Consider the following 20,192-nt stretch of genomic DNA (forward strand, 5'->3'; position numbering starts at 1 on the left):
CCGGAACAGCTAATAAACCTTTTAAGATAGCAACAGCAAAATATACTGCCTATCATAATGCTGTGGCACGAAATACATCTTTTAAAACCAGTTATCAGTGAATAATGCACTTATCACTCAGACTGGAGGCGTGTATGAAACTCATAGTTGAGTATTCTCCAAAGGAGTATGTCTAGACATTTGAAATATAGTTTGTTGGCCTCTCTCATCAGCTGAAGCCTAAGTATGATGCATCTGTCATCAAACATGGCAGCAAACATTAGCCTGTGTGATTCATTGCTGGTTTTGCTATAATTCAGTTAGTGATGACCATATATATTTTCATCATCTCAGTGAATTCAATTTAACTCATTCATATTATGTCAAGGAACTGCAACAATTATATTGCAAGAAGAGAGAGAAACAGAGATGGCAGAGGAAAGTTTCCAGGCAGCAAATTTTGGAATTAATTTCTTGTTCCTTATCCATTATTAATACAAGTAATTTTAGAACAAACCATAGTATGAAATTTTGTTATTAGTTGTTCACTTCAGCTTGCTAGGGTTGTGTCCATTTTTAGACACTTTATATTTTCTGATTAATTAAAAATTTAAAAATACATGGGCTATCCCCTCACATTATTAGCAGTTTACTGAAGGAAAAAGAACCTGAATGAGTTAAGCCTCCTTCAGTTGTAAACCTAGGCCCCTATTTAGGTATTAAGTCAATTATAAGAAAAGCGGAAAATCAATTGGACAGAATAACTAAATGAATGCATAGCCAGAAAGCAATTTTTTTAAAAAAAAAAAAAACATCTTGTAGGTAAAGTATAGTTACAATGAGACACCCTGAAGCTGGTCTGAAGATTGGATATCAAAGCATAAAAACCACAGAACAGAAACCTCTGAGAGAGTCTGAAATCTAGGGGGCAAACCTTCATCATAGGCAGAACAAGCAGCAAGTTCTGAATGAGGAAAAAGCCCTCAGCATAAATCATAGCAGTGGTGAAGTGAACAGTGGAGGATTTTGTCATCCAGACAGGTGGAAAAACTGGAGAAAGTTCTGAACAATAACAATCCCATGGGGATGGACAGGAGAGCCGGGAAGTGAGTTTGAGACACTGCTTTTCCGAAGCATCGTTAGGTCTTAGAAGTTGTTTATTGGCTAAAGAGCTCTTGAACAATAATCAGTGACAAAAACAATAGATTGCAAAGTCATTCATGGCTTTATTTTTCACAAAAAGCTGAGCCGCATCCACCTTTGCCATATTGCTGTGAACTTTAGCACCTGAGAAAATCAGATAACTGAGTTCAGAGTTGAACGTGAAAAACAAACCTTCACCACAATATGCAAGATCACTCGTTTCCTGTAAAAGCCTTCTTTAAATAGAGGAGAATTACTGTTACAGATGATTGTGAGTGTTGGTTTTTAGTTGACCTTTTTTCTCCTTCTTGCCCCTTATTCTGACACTGGTCTCTGCTCTACTAATATTCTGTCTCACGTGCCATTTTTTTCTTTTTTTTTTTTTCTTCACTTCTGAAGCTCCCCCTCCTCTCCTCCTAAGCATAATACATCCTCTCAATTTCCAAAAAGCCACTGTGCTGTCTTCATCCGAGCCTCTCATGTCAGAACCTATTTAAAGCTAACACCTGTGTAAAAAATGATTTACAATAAATAGTCCTACTAACAGACAGGTGTCATTGTTCCCCAGCAGAAACCAGTTAAAGCACAAAGATAACAACGTGAAGATGTAAGATGTAGTGAGTCCCATTTGCCTTAATATAATCCATGCTATACCTCTGCACAACTGAAATTAAATGTTTGCAGTTAGAATTTACACCTATGTACTCCAGACAGCCACATATATTTAATCCTCATAAATTCCGATCTGAAGTACCGTTAGTAGGGGAATCTGTGGAAAGAAACCTGAAAATGTTTAGCATAATTAATATATACTTATTCTGGATGGACGTTTGGCCTACTCAGTTTTTTGCCCTGCCTGCCTCCTTCCCTCCTCCTCTGGCTCCCAGCCCCTACAAGCAGTGAAGCTGCATCCAGAGAATGCTGTTATAATGATTACTGATTGCCCTGTCCTCAAAGGAGCAGAGTAATCTGCGTGCAGTGCTCCGACCACATTTAGGTCAAGGGAGCTCAGTGCCTTCCCATAAGTTTGCCATTTCAAAAGTTTAAGTAATGATTGCGCTCATATGAAACCCTAAGGAAGAACACCACACCAAATTTGAAGTAAGTTGGCAGGAGTAATAACATATTGTAACTTAAACTCTTTTAGTATTTCGTGGGCATACAAAGTGTGCAATATAGTACAAAATCCTCCCTCCTAGCACAAATAACAGAAGAGTGAAAGAAATGTAAAAGTTTTGCAAGGGCTGTTTTGTCCTGAACTCAAGTACTCCATCGTGGGCTTGACCTAAATTGTGCAGCAAACGGAGAGGATTCTGGATGTTCTCCAGCAGCTCCAGCTAAATTAAATATGAACATGAATAATGCCCTGGGGCCCTGCATTCTCTGGGATGCCACAGGCATGGGACTCAGAATCCACCCTTGCTGCAGAACTGTGTTCCAGGTTTTAATTAACTGAGTTTCCTCTGTTAAATTTTTCCTGTAAAAGCCTCCCACAGTAAAAACAGTCCTTGAAAACGTTATGCTGCAGCAGGTGAAAATAAATCTAGCTGTTGAATTTTCAAAAACTTTTTTTTGAAAAAACATAATTTCAAGGACCACCATCGCTCATTCCAGATACATGGTTCACGAACTCAAAACCATCACGTTCAAGTACTGCATGTTCTCATCGTCCTAACTGCCATATGCTACCAAGTCATCTCATTTTATATGCACCCTGGCTCCAGGCTTCATGGGCAGATGGCTCTTTGCCACCTAATCCAATTCGCACATCAAGGGCATCCCAAGTGAGGTCCTTGGTGGAACTGTATCCTCCTTTAGTTCCTCTCCTTTCCTTGAACATTTGCGCATCAGTACAAACCTGTACTACCAAAAGGTTCATAATTTTCAGATATCAGACACTCATCCTTCAATTAAGCACAGCATAGTACAAGCAGTTCTATCCCATTCACTCTAAAAATACAGTTCAGTGCCTTGGAACTTCACAGCATACCCACACAGTCCTTAGTATCCCTTTTGGTTCTATTTTGGGTCTCTCCTTCTATAACTGCATCTGTTCGTTGGGCAGAACGTGTCTACATCCTCTGCCACCACACACAGTTACAATAATGCGTCTTTACTCCTGCAACCAAGTGAGTTTTTGCTGTGCTGCATCAAGCTTGATGCAGTTATCTAAATTTGCATGCCTTCTAATTTTCTTTAACTGCATATTGATAAAACTGAATTTTCATGGATCAGCTCATCTTAACATAGGCTTCTGGCTGTTGCCTTTGATGGACTCATCATCTCAGAGTTGCATTTGATTCTCTGGATCATCCTATTAATGAGACAGGAAAGTGTTCGTATTAGTAACTATGGTATTTCTTCAAATCGCTGTGATCTACGTTGCCTCACCAGGTTGGTTAGATTTTTCACATATGCTTTTATCACATTTTACTGCCACCGTGTCTGTAACTCATTACTTGCTGCATTACTTGTTACATCCATTAAATGCTTGTGTAAGTGCACATCTCATCTGTCTGACTGCACAGTAGGGTCAGGGTTAGCCTGGCACTCACAAAACGTTTTTTCACAAACCTGTACAATTCTTCAACTTAAAAAAGATTGCTTTATTTTACATGCAGAATCTTGTCAGGTTATCCCTTCCAGGATACTTCTTACAGACACCAGATCAGATAGAAGAAACAAGGTCATCTATGTTAAGAGTGACTAAACCCTTCGCTTCACACCTTTTTCTCTAAAGAAGGAACAGTGTAGTAATTTTTAATATTGCCATCAACAGCTACAGAAAAATCTCACCCTGTTAAGATCCATAAGACAAACAAAGCTGTTTAGTATGAATATTTTAAGGACACCTAAACCCAGTTTTGTAATCTATACTAAAAAGAAGCAGTCAGCTATCCAATAGTGTTGTTTTTTTTTTTAAGATAACACATCTAGAAGAGTGTTACTCAAAATATTCTTATAGAAAAGCAATGGTTGATGGCAATTGTGATGGTATATATTATCATACTGACACTGCAGATGCCAAATAGAACAGAAAGTGGAAATGAAGAGATCTCTACTAGTTACTTCTAAACATTCATAGTAGCACTTAATAAATCCCGGTTTTAAATATCACGTTTACATCTGGCTCTTCTAAGCGGTTGGATATTTTGTGCCTCAGAAGACTACAACCAAAACCACACACAGAGCTCACCTCATGCTACAATAAGTCACCTCTGCAGATTAAAAAAGGGCTATCCCAGAGAACACGGTGACCCAGAAGGCAAAGATAAAGTGTTTACAATTTGTTCCAGACATCACCTATTTAGCTACACATAGTTCTTTATATTTACAGTCCCTTCTATTGCTCTGCTGAGAGTAGTAACCTGAATATGCCGAGAACATAGTGGGAGCCTGCTAAACATGGACTAAATTTACTCCAGTAATTCATAGCTGCAATGGTTTAACCAGTGCTGCACAGGCACAGTATAAGTAATACCATTTATAATCAGTTAAGCTAATCATCCTTATCCCCCTTCTGTAGCCCCTTCTTCCCCAAGGACAGCTAAAAGTCATCATCTTTTGAGATGCTACTCGGTTAGCCATTTCAATAGACAAGAGGTCCCATGACTCAGAAAGCATTATTTTGACAATTTTCAAGCTGTTTTGAAAATACAAAAGACAAAAGCTAAAAAGTGGATGTTTGTAGAAAGATCCAAGTTTTTGACATTATTTAAAATATAAATCTGTCTGCCACTTAATGTCATTTTCTCTATAACCAGAGCCACATTATACATACTCTAAAACTAGCACTTGGCTTGCTAGCCTAAGCTAGGTTCTCAGAGTACTAGAAAAAACCCCAAACCAACACAAAAAACCCCACCCACAAACCCCTGTGGTTTTTCTAACAATAACAGGAAGGTGTTCTATAAGGCAGTTTTTATTCTTCTCTTTGGTAACATGGCTACATAGCCTCACCTGTCTGGTCCCGAGCCATGCGGCCACCAAAGCTGTTTTCTGCTTCCTGAGCTGGTGCTGTAAGATACCAAACTCTGACAAAAGCACCACTCTGTTGCTCAAGTTTTGGAAAGTTATTGCACCTTACTGGCCTGGTCTAAATCAGGAGCTTTATTAACACTCTGCCTAGCTTCTCAGCACTGATCTGGCTCAGATGGAAACCTGAAGCCATGCTGCTTGGAGTAGGTGAGGTTGGGCATGAACAGGAGCAAATCCCTTGGTGTTCAAAGACCAAAAAGGAACATAGCTGACAAGTTTTGGCCTTTTTCCAGAATGAGGCAGCTGCATCAGGGGATGCTGCAAACAGTTTTGGATTTAAGGAAGCAGAACAGGTACTGATGCTATCTAATTTAATGGTTATCTAATGCTAGGGTTCCGAATTTCTCACCTAGAGATGCTTCCTTTTCTTGCCAACAAAGAATAGAAACTTAAAGCAGTTCAGGAGACCAAAGTGCGAAAATCCTAGTCCTCCAAGTCCTGTTTTAGTCACTAGGTGCTTTCTTCTTTTCCCTGAATCCAAGCAAAAAACTATAAGCACAGCTAATCAATAGAAGTTCACAGTTAAGAAAACTGTTAAAGGAAGATGATTTAAGGTAAGGAATTCTAGATGCCAATTCTGCACAGAGGCAGGCTCATTTTTATCTGTTTCCTTTCCAAAGTTGCCTCTCCCAAGTGACTATGCTCAGAACAGAAGAGCATGGAGGAACAACACTGGGTCAGTTGCAATACTCTGGACTGAGATACTGCTTGATGCTGACAAAAGCAAATCCTATGGGGAAAGCAGTGATGCAGAAGCATCAGAGTAGGAAGATATATCAACATGCTTCAGCTACTGGAATTCTTGAAGAAGTACTGTATTAGGTCAGGATGAAGGTTAGTTTTGTTTTTATTCTTTCTGACAAGACACCAGTAGCAAATATGAAACGGTGAAGTCTATAAGAATAAAACATTCCTAGACTGTTTACATCTCTGTATTTTACAGTTAGAGGTAGTCAACAATCTGGGATATTTCTACATGGCTATAGACTGTATTTAAACTAACATTTTTAAGTATCATGTTCCACATATAAGTCTAATCCTTTTGACCTTATGGCCCTGAAGAAAGTCTCATAGCCGTGAGTGCCACTACTACATTACACAGTGTAATGAAACAGAAGCCTGAAACTTGCTGCCTGATCACTTTACTGAATTCTTAATTCTTCTAAGCTATCAAACATTCCCAAATCAAAGTCATGGACAATGTCAAACTAGTCCTCCGTCACATTTCAGTGTTTTCTTTTTTTAAAAAACAGCATTGAACATGGTACTGGAGAAGAGAACAAACCCTGGTTTTAAGCAGTGGCATAATACTTTTGTTTGTTTTGCTCTCCATTTTTTTTTTTGGTTTGGTTTTCATTTATTGTTTTGGTTTTTATTTTTTGTTTTTACAGCCACTGAGCCCTAACCTAGCATTTGCAGAGAAGCATGCCGGCAGCAAGATTTTCTCCCTTAGCAGAGTTCAGAACTCCTCAGTATTCATTATTACACACATGATGTACAGTGATTTGCATTTATTACCATTAAGTTACATCTGGCACGTCAACACTCAGCTATTCAGTATCAAGATATCTTTCAGAAATTCAGTAAAGGAAGCTTCAGATTTAATATTGAGTTCTCGCAGCACAAAGTCACAAAGTCAGTCTTACAAACATTCTTTGGATATTGAGTCCAAAACCTTCCTGTGTATAAAGCCCAATATTTCTCCCTATTCTGTGGTTTGAGTAGTTTGTACAGAAAAACCTTTTACTTTATTACCTTATTCTTGTTCCTGAATTCTTGCGAAAGTAGCAACAGAAGACCTCAGAATGATCTTCTGAATGTGACTGATTTCTATTAGCTTAGAGGGAACGTGTGTGTGTGTGACTGCTTTCCCGTAGCTTAGAGGGGTGGGTGTGTGTCTTTGCTTTGCACGCAGTTATAGATTTGAATGTAAATTGGTATTAATTAAGAATACATAATGGTAGATTTGGATTTACATTTTCAATATCTGGAAAAAAACCAAGTCCTGATGAGCAACAGGAAGAGCTGGAAATAGAAATAGAGGCCAGCTGGTCTCTTCTTCCAAGTGTGAACATGTTTTATATCGTGCCTCCTAAAAATGAAAAGTTTGACTACATGAAGTGGCCAAGATGAAAGGCTTACCACCGCCGCCGTGTGTCTGTGGTTTTGGGAGTGATCACTGCTGCAGGGCTTTGTACTGGTCTCCTAACGTGTCTGAGGCTTTTTAGGAGAATGTGACTAGAACCCTGCAGAGATTTAAGGATGCAGACCCTATTTAAAAGATCTGAACAGCTCTAGGTGCAAAATAGGCGCCAACTCACTTTGCTTAGAGACCATGACAGTTCCAAGTATACATGAAAGCTGATTTTTAAGCATGCAGAGGAAACTGTCCCTTTTGGATTTTGCCGGCAGGTTCGGATGCCTGAGAGGACAGGACTGTGATCCACGTTAGATAGAGGTATATTTAAAAGCCCATGCATAACCATAGTTACCATGTTAGACACCCAAACTGCAGTCAGGAGAAACACTGCCCTTATCACAGCAAGAGACTTTCAATATCAGATTAGAGCATATTAAAACATATGCACATCCCCATTTTTAAAACGTACAGCCATTCTCGTTTTTAATGCAAGAGCAACAGAACTATCACTCTCAGAAAAATATTAAATATGTTTCAGGACTGAACTAACGACCACATCCTTTTAACTTGCAGCCCCTATGAAGCCTATATTCTATACAGGCTATCTAACACTACAAAGTGTACAGCAAGTTACTAAAACTGTGCATAAGACAGAAGATCAACATCTTAATATCCTTTTGGAAAACAGACAGATGTGTTGTTTAGTCTAAAATGACTACACAGACCAAGCTGATGTCCCAGTAATTTATTATATTACTGCATGAAGAGTTAAAAAACTAGTACAATGCTTAAGGCTAAAATTCAACCCTATGCAGAGGAACTAGTGCAAGATTCATATACTACTAAAGTACTACTAAAGCACTGCTTCCAAACAGGCAATAAACAGACCAATACATGAAACATCAATGGTGCTAACAGTGATCCTAAAAGGAACTCCTCTTAGGAAAAAATCTTGGGAAATTATCTTATGAAAGATTTCACTCTGAAGTTTTGGGTCTAGATGGGAACTGCAAGAAGCACTCTCCCAGATATTTTTCTGGATGTAAGCGTAGAAACACATAATTTTCTTAAGAAGCTGGCTTGAAAGGTGAAGTTTTGAGAGAGAGAGATATCAAAAGACGGGAGGTTCAGGGGGCAGGGTAGAACTACACCATGATTTTCACTAAGTGTCTTCAATGCCGAGACAAACCTGTATTACAGATCACTTTACAAAATGTACATTATATATATTGCATATTCATATAAAACACTACTATTTCAATCACTAAGTTCTTCCTCATCACTGAAATAAGCACTTTTCTTAATCCGTGGACGTTTTGAATCATCTGAAATTGAAGATTCCCCTGCAGTCTGCGTCCATCTTTGTTGTTCTTCCTCAATTTTGGCTTGCTAAAATGGAAGAAGGAAAAGTATTAGCTAGGATTAAGAAAAATTAAGATGCATTACAAATAATAAATTATTAACTTAAAGAATTCAAAGGGTTTATCTCAATTTCCAGATAAACTACACGACACATGCACTAGGAAACATTTCTGAAAGTAGTTTGCACATGCAAACAGTAAGTCTTCTACACCAATGCAGGCCACATGGAGTACCCTCTATTTTCAAAGAGAGGAACTTTGCTCATGGCAAACTTACAGAACTATAGAGCAGCTGAGATCTGAAGCAAAGAATGCACTGCATTTTAAATTGACATTATTGAATCAGCTTGTTCCAGTAACAAGTCTGTCTGTTGTCTTTTGCAGTCATTCATTCAGGGAATGAATGTCTTCAGGGATGTAAAGGTTATTCAACCAGAGGTTTAAATGGATGCTCCCTTTTACTGGGAAAAACGGTATGCCAGTTAAAATCTTTGGACGGCAAGAGAAATGGGGATGTTTCCTGACTTGTTTACATTTATAGGTTTTACTTCCAATTGTGGAGTTCTTATGGGATGGGGGGAGAGAGGGGATAACTGTCATTCTTGCATTTTTTTTTTTACTACATCATGTAAGTTTTGCACTCATTACAGTCATATTCAGGGTGAAGTTATCTTAAAAACCTTTGAGGGTTTTTTTTGGGGGACAGCAGCACACAGGGAAGAGCTGAGGACTAGGGAGCCAAGAAACCTGAACATCAGGTCAGGCTTGCTCTGTGTAGTGAAGCAAAAGCCTGTAAAGAAGTATTAAAGAAGACAGCAATACAGCTGTCAGACTATCTACCTATCTAAGAAAAAAATGCATTAAATATGTTTTCAGAGAAGAGGTCTGTTAGAGACAGTGATGGACTGTATTAGGCAAAGGAAGTATTCCAGAAATAGATGTTGTTCAATGATATTCTAGCGAGTGCGGGCAGAGGATGTACCTGGTCAGTTACACAACTGTTTTTATGGCTGTTCAGTTAACAGAGTAAAGAGGGATTTGTGGACCAAAAACCTAAGTGAGTATCGCAGCAGAGATGACAGGAAACTAAGCAGCAAGGGAGCTTGAAGGAAAGAAAACATTGCAATGTGCAAACACAGCAATAGTGAAACAGTCAAAAGCAAATAAACAAAAAAACACCCACACCAAAAAACCAACCAACCAAAGAAAACCCACTGAACATGCCTGCAATATAAAGAAACCAACTAGTCAACAACTACTACCAGGCAAGAATACCCCGAGTGCTACAGAGTGGACAGAGCTATGGCTGTATCTCAGAGCTTTTAAAAAGCAGCTTAAAAAGGAAGTGGAGTTTCATTTAAATAATAATAAGTATGTAATGCTTCAATTTTGTACCTGAACAGCTATGGCTTGGCTGAGGCTATCTAAAGCAGGGTCTTCTCCTTCCTCTTCACTTTCTTCTTCCTCCTCACTTCATTGTGCAGAGAGAGAAAAATATATTTTAAGCATTCAGTATGAAAAAGCTTCCTAAAAGAAGTAGTAACATGTAAATAAATATACATACATTTCTTCTGGCTCAACTATTTTCTTTCTTTTCTTCTTTTCTTTTTTTTTTGGTGGCTCCCGCTCTCCTAGCATATTTTTAGGACAAGCATAACTTAAATGTCCTGCTTCCTTGGAGAAAAAGAAATATTGCTTAACAGAAACCCTTACAAACAACTCTATGTTGAAACATATCATGAGGAAAGTTAATGTAAGACAGTTCATGGGGAAAAAAATGGAAGCAATTAGTAAGATAAATGGAACGCTGAATTAGCACACAGAAGACACTCTTCTCTATAAGCTTGCCATGGAAACGAAGAGATTGGCGGCGATATGCATGTTTAACTGCAAATTGAAAAAAGCTATGAGCAAAGTAGATTTTCTTTGGCTGCTGCAATAGATGAATACACTACAGCATGGTTTATGTTCAAGTCGAGATATAAACCTCAGCATTAACAGTTTAAGAAACAGGAGCGAGTCAACATTTTTGCTCCAAAAAGTGTTATGAATATAAATTAAGTTTGTATTTGACATTAAGTACTATCCAAATCTCAATCTCCTATGTTATTATGTTCAGGAAAAGTGAGGAATTGCCTACAACTTACAACACACTTCTGTTTAAAACAGTTGTTTCCAGTATTTATTTTGCTGCCAACTATATCATGAACAAAGATATAGCAAAAGCAGGTATTCTGAAGCAAAGATTAGGAGGTTTTCCTTCTCAGCCATCATTATACTGATACTCAGATCTGTCTGCTCAGCAGCACATTAAGCAATTACATGTGCAATTTTCCCCCACCCCCAAAATCCCCCAAAAGACGACAAAAGGGGTACTATGATTCTTGAAAATGGTGAAACTGCTATGCAAGTTGATAATATCAACAGAAAAAAAAAAATTCATTTAACAGCATGGGCTGGATTAGCAATGGCCAAACTGAAGAAACAAGCTAAGAGTTGAAAGATGGAATATATTAGTTCATTTTTGGTTTTACTCACCCCACATTCGTAACACTTCGACTTATCAAAGTAGTTACGCCTGCGAATGAACTCTGCTGCTCTTCCATTATCAATGGCAATACTTGCTTTTATTACTCTTCCAAACAACTACAGCAAATTGGAAAAAAGGTAAATATTTTGGGTCCGTAAACCCAACCCTCCTGCCATAACAACTTTCCACAATTTACCTGTTTGTTATTAAGTGCCCGAGAACAGTTTTGTGCAGATTCTTTATCCAAAAACAAAATAAAGGCAACTCCTTTGCTCTTCCTGGTGTCTTTGTCTTTCATAATAGTAACTCTGAAAACACATAACCGTGTTATTGATACACTAAAATTACCCCAGAGACATTTTTTCCTTAAAGATCCCAGTGGGATCTTAGCTTCGCTATATAGCAGAAAGGAAAAAGTATATTTAACAATAGAAATGCTCACTAAACAGAAATCCAAAGGAACAGCTAACCTGGCCACATGCTTACAGGCAGAGCAGAGGTGATTTAAAAAAGGTACAAGGGGTCTTTTTGGGTCCTGTATTATTCTTTATTGCCTTGGATGACTTGAAGTACAGAGAACATACTCTTTAGATTTGCAGACAACGCAGCTGGAGGGAACGACACATACTGGAGGTGAAATTCAAATTCAGGAGTAACGTCAACCGTTGCCGTCATTGCTGGAAAAACACCATATACTGAACTGCACCAAAACTGAGAATTCTACGTTTCTGTAGGACTAACCACCTAAACAGGTTCATGATAGGAAATTATAAGTATATGCAGTATTGTTCTACAAATATCTCCAACTGGAATCCAAGCGGGTCATGGATGCATGTGTTATTTTACATGACATACAGAGTCAAATCTTCAGTCTAACATTGGAATCAACAGCTCCAGAAGCACATCAAGAAAGTCAAGAAGGATTTCGACCCAGTGAAAACAACAGACAAAGAAAAAGAATGACAGGAGGTGAAGTGGGGGGAAACCCACACAACCTCAGTTCTTTCAATCTGAATTGTTTTTAGCTCTTAAAAAAAACCCACCCAACCAACCAAAGACCAGCAGGAAACAGGATGCCAGTCTGCACATATATGTTAAAAAGTAGGGAATAAACTCCTCCCTGTGTCCACCATGGGCAGAACAAGGTTCAGCCATAAGGCAAGCCAAAATTGTAAGCAGCAATAGGACATTAAAAAAAAAACCACAACCAAACAAAAAACAACCCCAAACAAGCCCCACTTCAATGCAGAAGGCCTACCAGAGAACCTGTGTAAGTAACAGATGACCTACATAGTAAGAAGTGTATAAAAGCGCAGTAAAGAAAGCTCAATTTTCCTCCAAATACATGCACAGAAAGACAGAGCTTAGAACAGTTTTTCTACCAAAGCCTCTTGGACAAAGATGTGTCCAACTGAATGCACTGAGTTGAAGCGTCAATAAAACCGACTTTAGAACAATTCTATTAATTCTTCTGCCAAGTTACTCTTCCAAGAGTTCCAACGGAACCCTAATACAACTGTCAGGCTTCTAATTGTGATATTGAACGTACCAGTTAATAACACAACCATAGGAAGAAACAAGTGAGACACATCTTTAAAAAGTCAGCAACTTATTGGAGCCCTAGAAAATCTGATTTTTCATCCAACAAACTGAGCTGAAATCATAATAGCCAGGACATATTGGGGTGAGAAATGTAGTAGGGACGAGGAGTCAGCATGACTTTGCTGAGTCAAGACACAACCCAAAAAGAAGTCTATTAAAGCATATTTAATTAAGTTAAAGCTGACCTAGATGACATCACAAAGCTTTCTACAAAGTGTTTTAAAGTCCCTGAACACAGCCTCTGCAGAAATCAAGCTAATATTTGAACAGTTTTTTCTTGGGAATTAATGACTAGTTACAAATAGGAAAATTGATACTTATTAGCCTCAGTTGCACAGTGAAATGGGAATACCAGTAGAATCCCACAGTATCTGCACTGTTTATAGTCAGGTCAGCTTACAAAGGGGTGAACAGGAAATAAATTTTGCTAGACACAAATAGATCAGTCATGGTAGTATTTTACACATGGTATTCTGTGGCTCGTTGCATTCAGTTTAGCTTCTGGTAGTGACTAGACAAAATGTCAGGAAAAATTAGGTATCAGTAAGTGAATTTTTTTCAAAACGAATATAGGTGGAGGAAAACAGTAACTATGCAGATAGAATTGCAAGTTCTAAATTAGCTACTTTCACACAGGACACAGCGCAGAATTTCTTCTGCATAGACATCTGAAAACATCCTTTCTGTTGTCTATGACAGCCAAAAAAAGGAAAAGAAAGGCAAATAAACCACTAGAAACTACTAATAAAGGAAAAGAGAAAGAGGGGACGCTGCTATGACACCTTTAAAATAAGCAATGCATCATACAGCCAATACTTCACACAATTCTCATTGTCTTATCGAACAAGTTCAAAAGCCGAGACAGCAGGAGGCCCCTACCCCCAAACACACAGAGTCTAGGTACATTACCAAACGTCAGCGGGGAGTTCAGAAGCATCAAATTTAGGGAGAACAGGCCCCTCAATGGACATTAAACACCAGCATTACCACAATTTACACCAGTGTTAATCAACTAAAACAGTCACCCCACCCTGGAAACAACAGAGACAGTAGATGCCCAGTTGTATTGGTCACTGTATGTCTGCCAGATGCCTATGTAAGGGTTTTCCTCTCAGTCAATTTAAAAAAAAATGCTTTTCTAAAATTGTAGTTTGGCTTTTCCTGCTATTTGTCACCTGAAACACGCTCCTGAGACTTCAAAAAGTTTGCATTTATCTCTGTATCTCACAGATTATTACAGCAGCTACTAAAAGTTACAGTAGATATTTGCTGCTGTAGAATTGAAAACTGAAGTCTTGAGTCTCATTATTCTGACCAGTTTAAAAAAAAAAAAGAAAACAAAACAGCAAGTTCCTTACTGTGGCATTTATTTCTATTATTTCACAAGTATCGTTCATGGATACTGCACATATTAAAAGCTATTATTATGCAGCCATACATCTAATTTTAAATATAACACTAAGCAGTCTTTCTAGTATGAAAAATAGAGGAATTCTACATTGCAGTTCTGGGAGCTGTCTGTGGGAATTGTGACATCTAGTTCACAGAAGCAGAAGCTCCCAGTTTTACACTTACCCACTTGTGTCCCAGGCAGTGTTTGAGGGAAGGGGGACAACACTTACTGAAAGAATATTGTTTCAACTATTTCAGATAAAAGACCACACAACAACATTCTGCTTGCTTTTAAGAGGTGGTTAGCAAAACCTGTCCCCAACACAAATATTCTTACATTATGCGTGTAACTCCAAGAACTTCCAGTTGTTAAATTAAATTTATATTTTATTAAAAATGAACAGGACGTCAATACAGTTCCACATTCGTACTTAAATTATAAAAAGCACAAGACTTTCAAGTGAAACAGAGACATTAAGTATTTAAAACAAAAGCTACAAAAATAGCAGGCCAGATCAGGTCACTTACTTGACAACTTTCCCATACTTTGAAAATATCTGAAATATGAAACAAAATAAAAAGATTTAACAATAGAAAATGGCACATCATTAGTAATAAATTAATTAAGACAAACTTTTTGAAGAGGTCTATATCACTATTGTATTTACACTCAAAATTGTTGTCAACAGGTTTAATCTGCACAATGCAGCTCTTAAAAACTTACCCTGTATAGATCGTTGTTTGTCAAAGCAAAAGGTAAATTGGACACATACACTGTGCTTTTGCTTGGTGCCAACCCACCACTCATTTTTCTGCTGGAAGGAGAAAGAGAGAAGAATTAAAATGTATTCAATAGAGCAATTTATTACAAAACAGTTGCAAGACTTTTTAAAAGTTGTTTTTGAAACCCAGCCCAGACAATCATGGTAAAGTTGCAGAAAAGCATAGCTTTCATTTCCCTTTCATAATTTTACATGAAATTAGTGCTCGCCTTCATGTGCTACAGAAGACGTATATTCCTTCCCCCTCCCCTGGATCCAAAGCAAATTTTTGCTCTATGTGAGTAAATTTGTAAGTAATGAAAAAAACAGACAAGTAAGTGCACTTAAAATAAGCCTCTGCTGATTTGTGCAGTAAAGAAAGGTTTAGGTCCAGAAAGAAACAAGTAATCTCCATTTATTGAACATTCTGGCCCATATGTGAAATTAATGACCTTCGTTCAAGTAGCTGCATGTTCTGATTCTTTGTACAAGTTTCAGTTCAGCTGCATTCAACATAAAATAGCCCACATTTGGTTAAGGGGGGGAAACAACACCCCAGCTTTCCTAAAGCAGAGTCCTAATTACTGGGGGGAAGATACTGCACTGGCTTTAAAATGTATCTCAGCTGCTAAAGCACCAAGTATTTTCTCTGGTATCTATTGCTCAGACTTCTACACGGCTCTGGAACTGCAAGTGTCCAGAGCTTATCACAGACAGCATCTGCCCTAGAGCCATCCCCCGACCTCCTCCTGAGTAAACAGCTCTATACTGGAAATCTCAAAGCCATTGCAATTTCCAATCACTATTAAGCTCTTGAAACAAGTAGCCAAGACTATGCCTAGAAACAATGAATCAATCAAAAAACCTTGTTATAACTGCATACACATCTTCTAATACTAGGTGAAGAGTAACTGAACTAACTTGAAAAAGAACAGCCTATGTTTTTCCTCATGTTTGGACATTTCCCAAAATTTTAAGTGGTGCTGAAGTCTGTGCAAAACACTTCTTCCCTTCCATCAATTCTGTAGTCATGGCTTGGTCCAAGAGCTAAGTGAGTAAAATTTAAGATCAGAGTAAAGCACAACCCTTATGAGAGGGCACACCAAATAGTACAGCAAAAAAACATTCCCTACACAGTCTAATTACTACCTCCTTATCCAGTTTCCTGCAGCCTTACTCCTGCTTCTTGGCACCTCTAGCCAATTCCTAACTGAGGATCAAGCCATTTCTTCAGCAAGACCAATTCATTTTAAAAATGCAGACAAAAGCTGATGAAGGGATGAAAGAAGCTAAGGCATTTGAAGTGAACATCCGTCACAGTACACACAGTTTCTTCAGGGACTTTTCAGGCAGTGAGTTTGAGCAGATTGCTTGGCCAAGTGCCAAGAGAGTAACTAGTATCACACTCTAATCCGGCTGTGGTTATTTTCTGGCATTTCATGATTCAGTCATCTGAAGAGCTGGCATTCCCAGAAGACAAGGATTATCCAAGTGTTTTGCTTCTCTTTCCTGACATGCTTGCTGTATCACAATTCATTTGAGTGGCAGTTTCCAAGTGACTGAATTCTGAGTTCTTCCATGTTCAAATACTGTGTTTTTTGGCATGAGCAGAAATGGCAACATAAAGGTTAAGCAAATGAAAACAGAATAAATTTGTAATAAAGGACACACATTGCATCTGGTGTTATGCAGACTGGATTCATTATTCCAAATTCCTTGCTGCTTGGCATTAGTATCCTTGACAAGCCTAACCAGACTGACTTGGCAACATGCCATGCGAATGGATGGCCTGAAGTGCAGTTATCCAGATGCACAGTGGATACAAAGGATACGGCAAGAGCTACCTCAGCACTGCACTATAGTACGTTGCCAATGCTAATATATTGCAAAGCGGAGGAGAAAGCAGTAGAGGTGAACCTCAGGTGCCTGTAGATAGCAATTTAACTCTGCCTAAAAGACAAGAGAGGTTAGAGCACCTTGTAGTAGGAGACCAAGCAGGCTCCGTCTTAATGAACAGATGCCAGAGAGCACGGCACGACTGGAGAGCAGTCAGCTTGCGCATTCCACAACACTGCAGTGCAAACCTCTGAACAGAAGGTGATATGTCATGTGAAGATTACTACAGGCCTAATAGCTCAGTCGATAGGAAATTATTAATGAATGCAAACTACAGAACTGCCATTTTCAGGTGCACACTACTTTTTCCAGAACCAAGCTGAATGAGTTGCACCCTGGAGCGCAGGCTGCCAGACAGCTGAGGTCGAGCTTTGTTTCTAGTCCCTGGACAAATTTAAGTGAAACAGTCTTGCTGCTCTGACTACCCAAACATTCTTAGCAATTTGTATTGTTTAGGACTATCACACCGGGATTTCTTACTTTTAACGTCTGACTTGCAGAACAGGCACAATTTTAATAAAAGAGGGAGTACAGGAACTGTAAGGCTATCACAACACTCATGTTCAAGATGGCAAAGGTTCAAATTCGCCACTCCAGGAAAGAACATTTCCCCAGACATGCAGGAAGGCTTCCTCTTCTAAACACTGAGGTGTCATTGGGATGGTTTACAAATATCTTGGCCAAGTGCCAAGCAGATACACCAACAGGTTTGCAGAATGGCAACATTTGGACCATTCATCTTATCTATTTAAAAGTCCTGTTGTCCTTACTAAGTCTTCTGCAAAATATTCAAACATGACATTTTACCAAAAGCAATCCCTCAAAACCCTTAAGCATGTTAAAATGCAGATTTCCAGTTACCTGTTGTGAATACAGTGGTAAAAATACAGTTTTAGATCCAACTACTGGCACAATTCTTCCCACCCTCATAAACCTTAACAAAACATCACGTGTCAGTTTTAACTCTGCCTTAACAAATTCATTAGTCCCTTTTCCCTAAACCACCATGAAGCACCTGTGGGGATACCAAGTGCCAACACCATATCAATGAATAGCTTTTTTCCCCTCTCCTCCCTTCATTTATGGATGCCAGCCTTGCCATACCAGCTTCACATTTATTGGTCTGACATTTTCCAGCTTGGGTGGGGAGGTGAGGATGGACATTTAAAAAAAAAAAAGCCAATTCCAGCTTTAAGCTAACTTTCTAGATGAGATGCACCTGGAGGCTCATCATTACAAGGCTCAGTCTTTTAATTCAGGAATTTAACTTCATAGAACCACCCAATACAAGTTTAACATGTTCATCACATTCTTTCTCCTTGATCACCAGTCTCTCTACTTTGCAAGTTTTCACTTCACAGGCTGCCAAAATAAATAAATAACTAAAAAAAACCCCAAGCCATCTGTGCTTTCCACCTACTGCAGGGGACTCACCTGAGTCTTATGTACAACCTGGCTTCTATATCCTGCAAGATCTCCCCAACAATCAACACATTTCTGGTTTATACAGAATGCTTTTATGGGGCTTCTACCTGGTTACTTTACTTCAAAGCATAGCTGGAAGCCAGTACATTATCTCCATGGGGTTGAGCACAACTCCCTTTAATGCAATAGCCTCTCTGTAATATTAATGCATCCTTCATTTATCATTTTTGCATATTGACTCTCAGGATGGGATTGTCTCTCATTACTACGATTTCTTGAATTCAGTCTTTTTTTTGTCTTTTCCAACAACTTGAACTAAAAGAAGCCATTCTTTGACAAGACCCATCTGTCAGCAATGTTTAAGTCTCCTGCAAAATACACTGGGTACCTGAGTATGTTTTGCTTGAATCCAATGTGCTTAATGCAGCACCTGTCACTCATGTCAAGAACATCACAAGAGAAGACAACGATTCATTTCAGTAACTGGCTTTTCTCCTCTGTACCAGAACACATAAGGACACCACTAAAATAGTTCTGGCGCATCTGAAGCATCAAGTGGAGTCTGAATTTACTGATATTTTAATGACTTAACATCAACATTTCAACTTAAGCACAAAGTTGTTTGTTTTTAAGTGCGCAGCATCAAGGTCAGACTTGTGACTTAATCAATTAGATATGTATAAATGATTTGTGGGTGAGTTACTCAAGATAGGCTCATTCAGACTAACGAATTTGATTTTTTCTATCTCGATCCTTAAAACACCATATTTTATTTCCAATTTAACAGTATCAACAAAGTCTAGACCCAATTCAACAAACCAGTAGTTGTGGCAGGAGCTTGACTCAAGCTTATAAACAAAAGTCTGTGGTAAAGGAGGAAACCGAACACATGCTCTCGTTGGTCCCAGACCAGGGCATTAACCACTTGCTACACTTCTTTCCTACACAAGGGGCATGTAATAAACTATCAGAGCAGAATCTGTTTTACCTCTACAGAGTCACTTAAACATTACAAGGCAATTACTGGATAGGATCAGGATTAGGTAAATAAAATTGACACTATCAGAAGGAAGAGTGCAAGAGCCTTTCAATTCGCCCAAGCCCGAAATATACACAAAAAGGATCCATGACCTGAATCAGACTGCTCTCATGTGCTACCTAACCACAAGAACCTTGGGACACCAAGACTGGGCGAGCAGGCTGCTGGCAGGAAGTACGTTAAGGGCTTTAACGTCAGATTGTTTCTAAATGCATTTCCAGTATACTGACGACGCGAGAAGGGTCGCTCGGTTCCGTCACGCCTGGTCTAACCCAGAACTCGACCCAGGAGGGCAGACCCAGGTAACTCACTCCGGGGCGCCCCTTCCTCCCAGAAACCCCCGCCGAGACGAGCGGCTCCACCGCGGAGCTCAGCACGTGCAAAACAACATAAGGCAAGAGAACCACTGGCCGCTCAGGAACTTCCATGCGTTGTATTAAGGCCTTTCGGGGTAAGTGACATCCCCTCGCGGTTCCTCCACAGCACCGTGGCTCCCACCAGCTGCTTGCGGAGCTGCTGCGCGACGACGAGCCGCTTCTTCCCCGCCTACACCCACAAAAGCCAGAAGCTGCAAACAAGGGCACCGGCCGCCCCCGGACGGTGGGGGTGCAGGGCCGGGACTCGCCCGCCCACCCCCGCACCTCACTCCCCTGCAGGGACACGCGGCCCCGCTCCGGCCTACCCGTCACGGCGGGGCTCAGCCCGCGCGGGCGCCCATAGTGCGGGGCGACACCGGACACTGGACGGGACGGACGAGCCCTTCTACTCCACCGCCGCTCCAACCGCCCTCCCGGGACGGCGTCGCTCTTCCGCTGACGACAGCGGCGACCAACGCCCTCGCCGGCCAATAGGTGATGGCGATGGTGGAAGTAAAGTGGGTGTTTCC

The 20,192-nt window shown here is 39.6% G+C and overlaps 1 protein-coding gene across 2 annotated transcripts; it reads right to left on the minus strand.

Annotated features, from left to right (window-relative positions):
- Nucleotides 1-8,030: 8,030 nt before the first annotated feature.
- ZCRB1 (zinc finger CCHC-type and RNA binding motif containing 1) lies at nt 8,031-20,138 on the minus strand. 2 transcript variants are annotated; one of them, XM_064448034.1, is made up of 8 exons: nt 19,989-20,138; nt 14,910-15,000; nt 14,714-14,742; nt 11,388-11,499; nt 11,200-11,307; nt 10,226-10,335; nt 10,057-10,132; nt 8,031-8,689 (listed from the first exon to the last, which is right to left on the minus strand). In XM_064448034.1, exons 2-8 carry the CDS (start codon nt 14,991-14,993, stop codon nt 8,558-8,560), a joined length of 651 nt encoding a protein of 216 aa, XP_064304104.1. In that variant the 5' UTR covers nt 14,994-15,000; nt 19,989-20,138; the 3' UTR covers nt 8,031-8,557. The 2 variants fall into 2 exon arrangements, with proteins under 2 accessions (XP_064304104.1, XP_064304112.1); XM_064448042.1 differs by having other exon boundaries at nt 14,910-14,997; nt 19,989-20,134.
- Between the last annotated feature and the right edge of the window lie 54 nt (nt 20,139-20,192).

The sequence above is a fragment of the Phalacrocorax carbo genome, chromosome 1 (assembly GCF_963921805.1).
Source record: "Phalacrocorax carbo chromosome 1, bPhaCar2.1, whole genome shotgun sequence".
In the NCBI taxonomy this organism is placed as follows: Eukaryota; Metazoa; Chordata; class Aves; order Suliformes; family Phalacrocoracidae; genus Phalacrocorax; species Phalacrocorax carbo.

Coding starts and splice junctions, on each gene's coding strand:
- ZCRB1 (XM_064448034.1), bottom strand. CDS start 14,993: ATGAGTGGTGGGTTGGCACCAAGCAAAAGCACAGTGTATGTGTCCAAT. Junction 11,500..14,713: donor AAGTATGGGAAAGTTGTCAA/GTAAGTGACCTG, acceptor ATGTGTTTTCAG/AGTTACTATTATGAAAGACA. Junction 11,308..11,387: donor GGGCACTTAATAACAAACAG/GTAAATTGTGGA, acceptor AATTTGCTGTAG/TTGTTTGGAAGAGTAATAAA.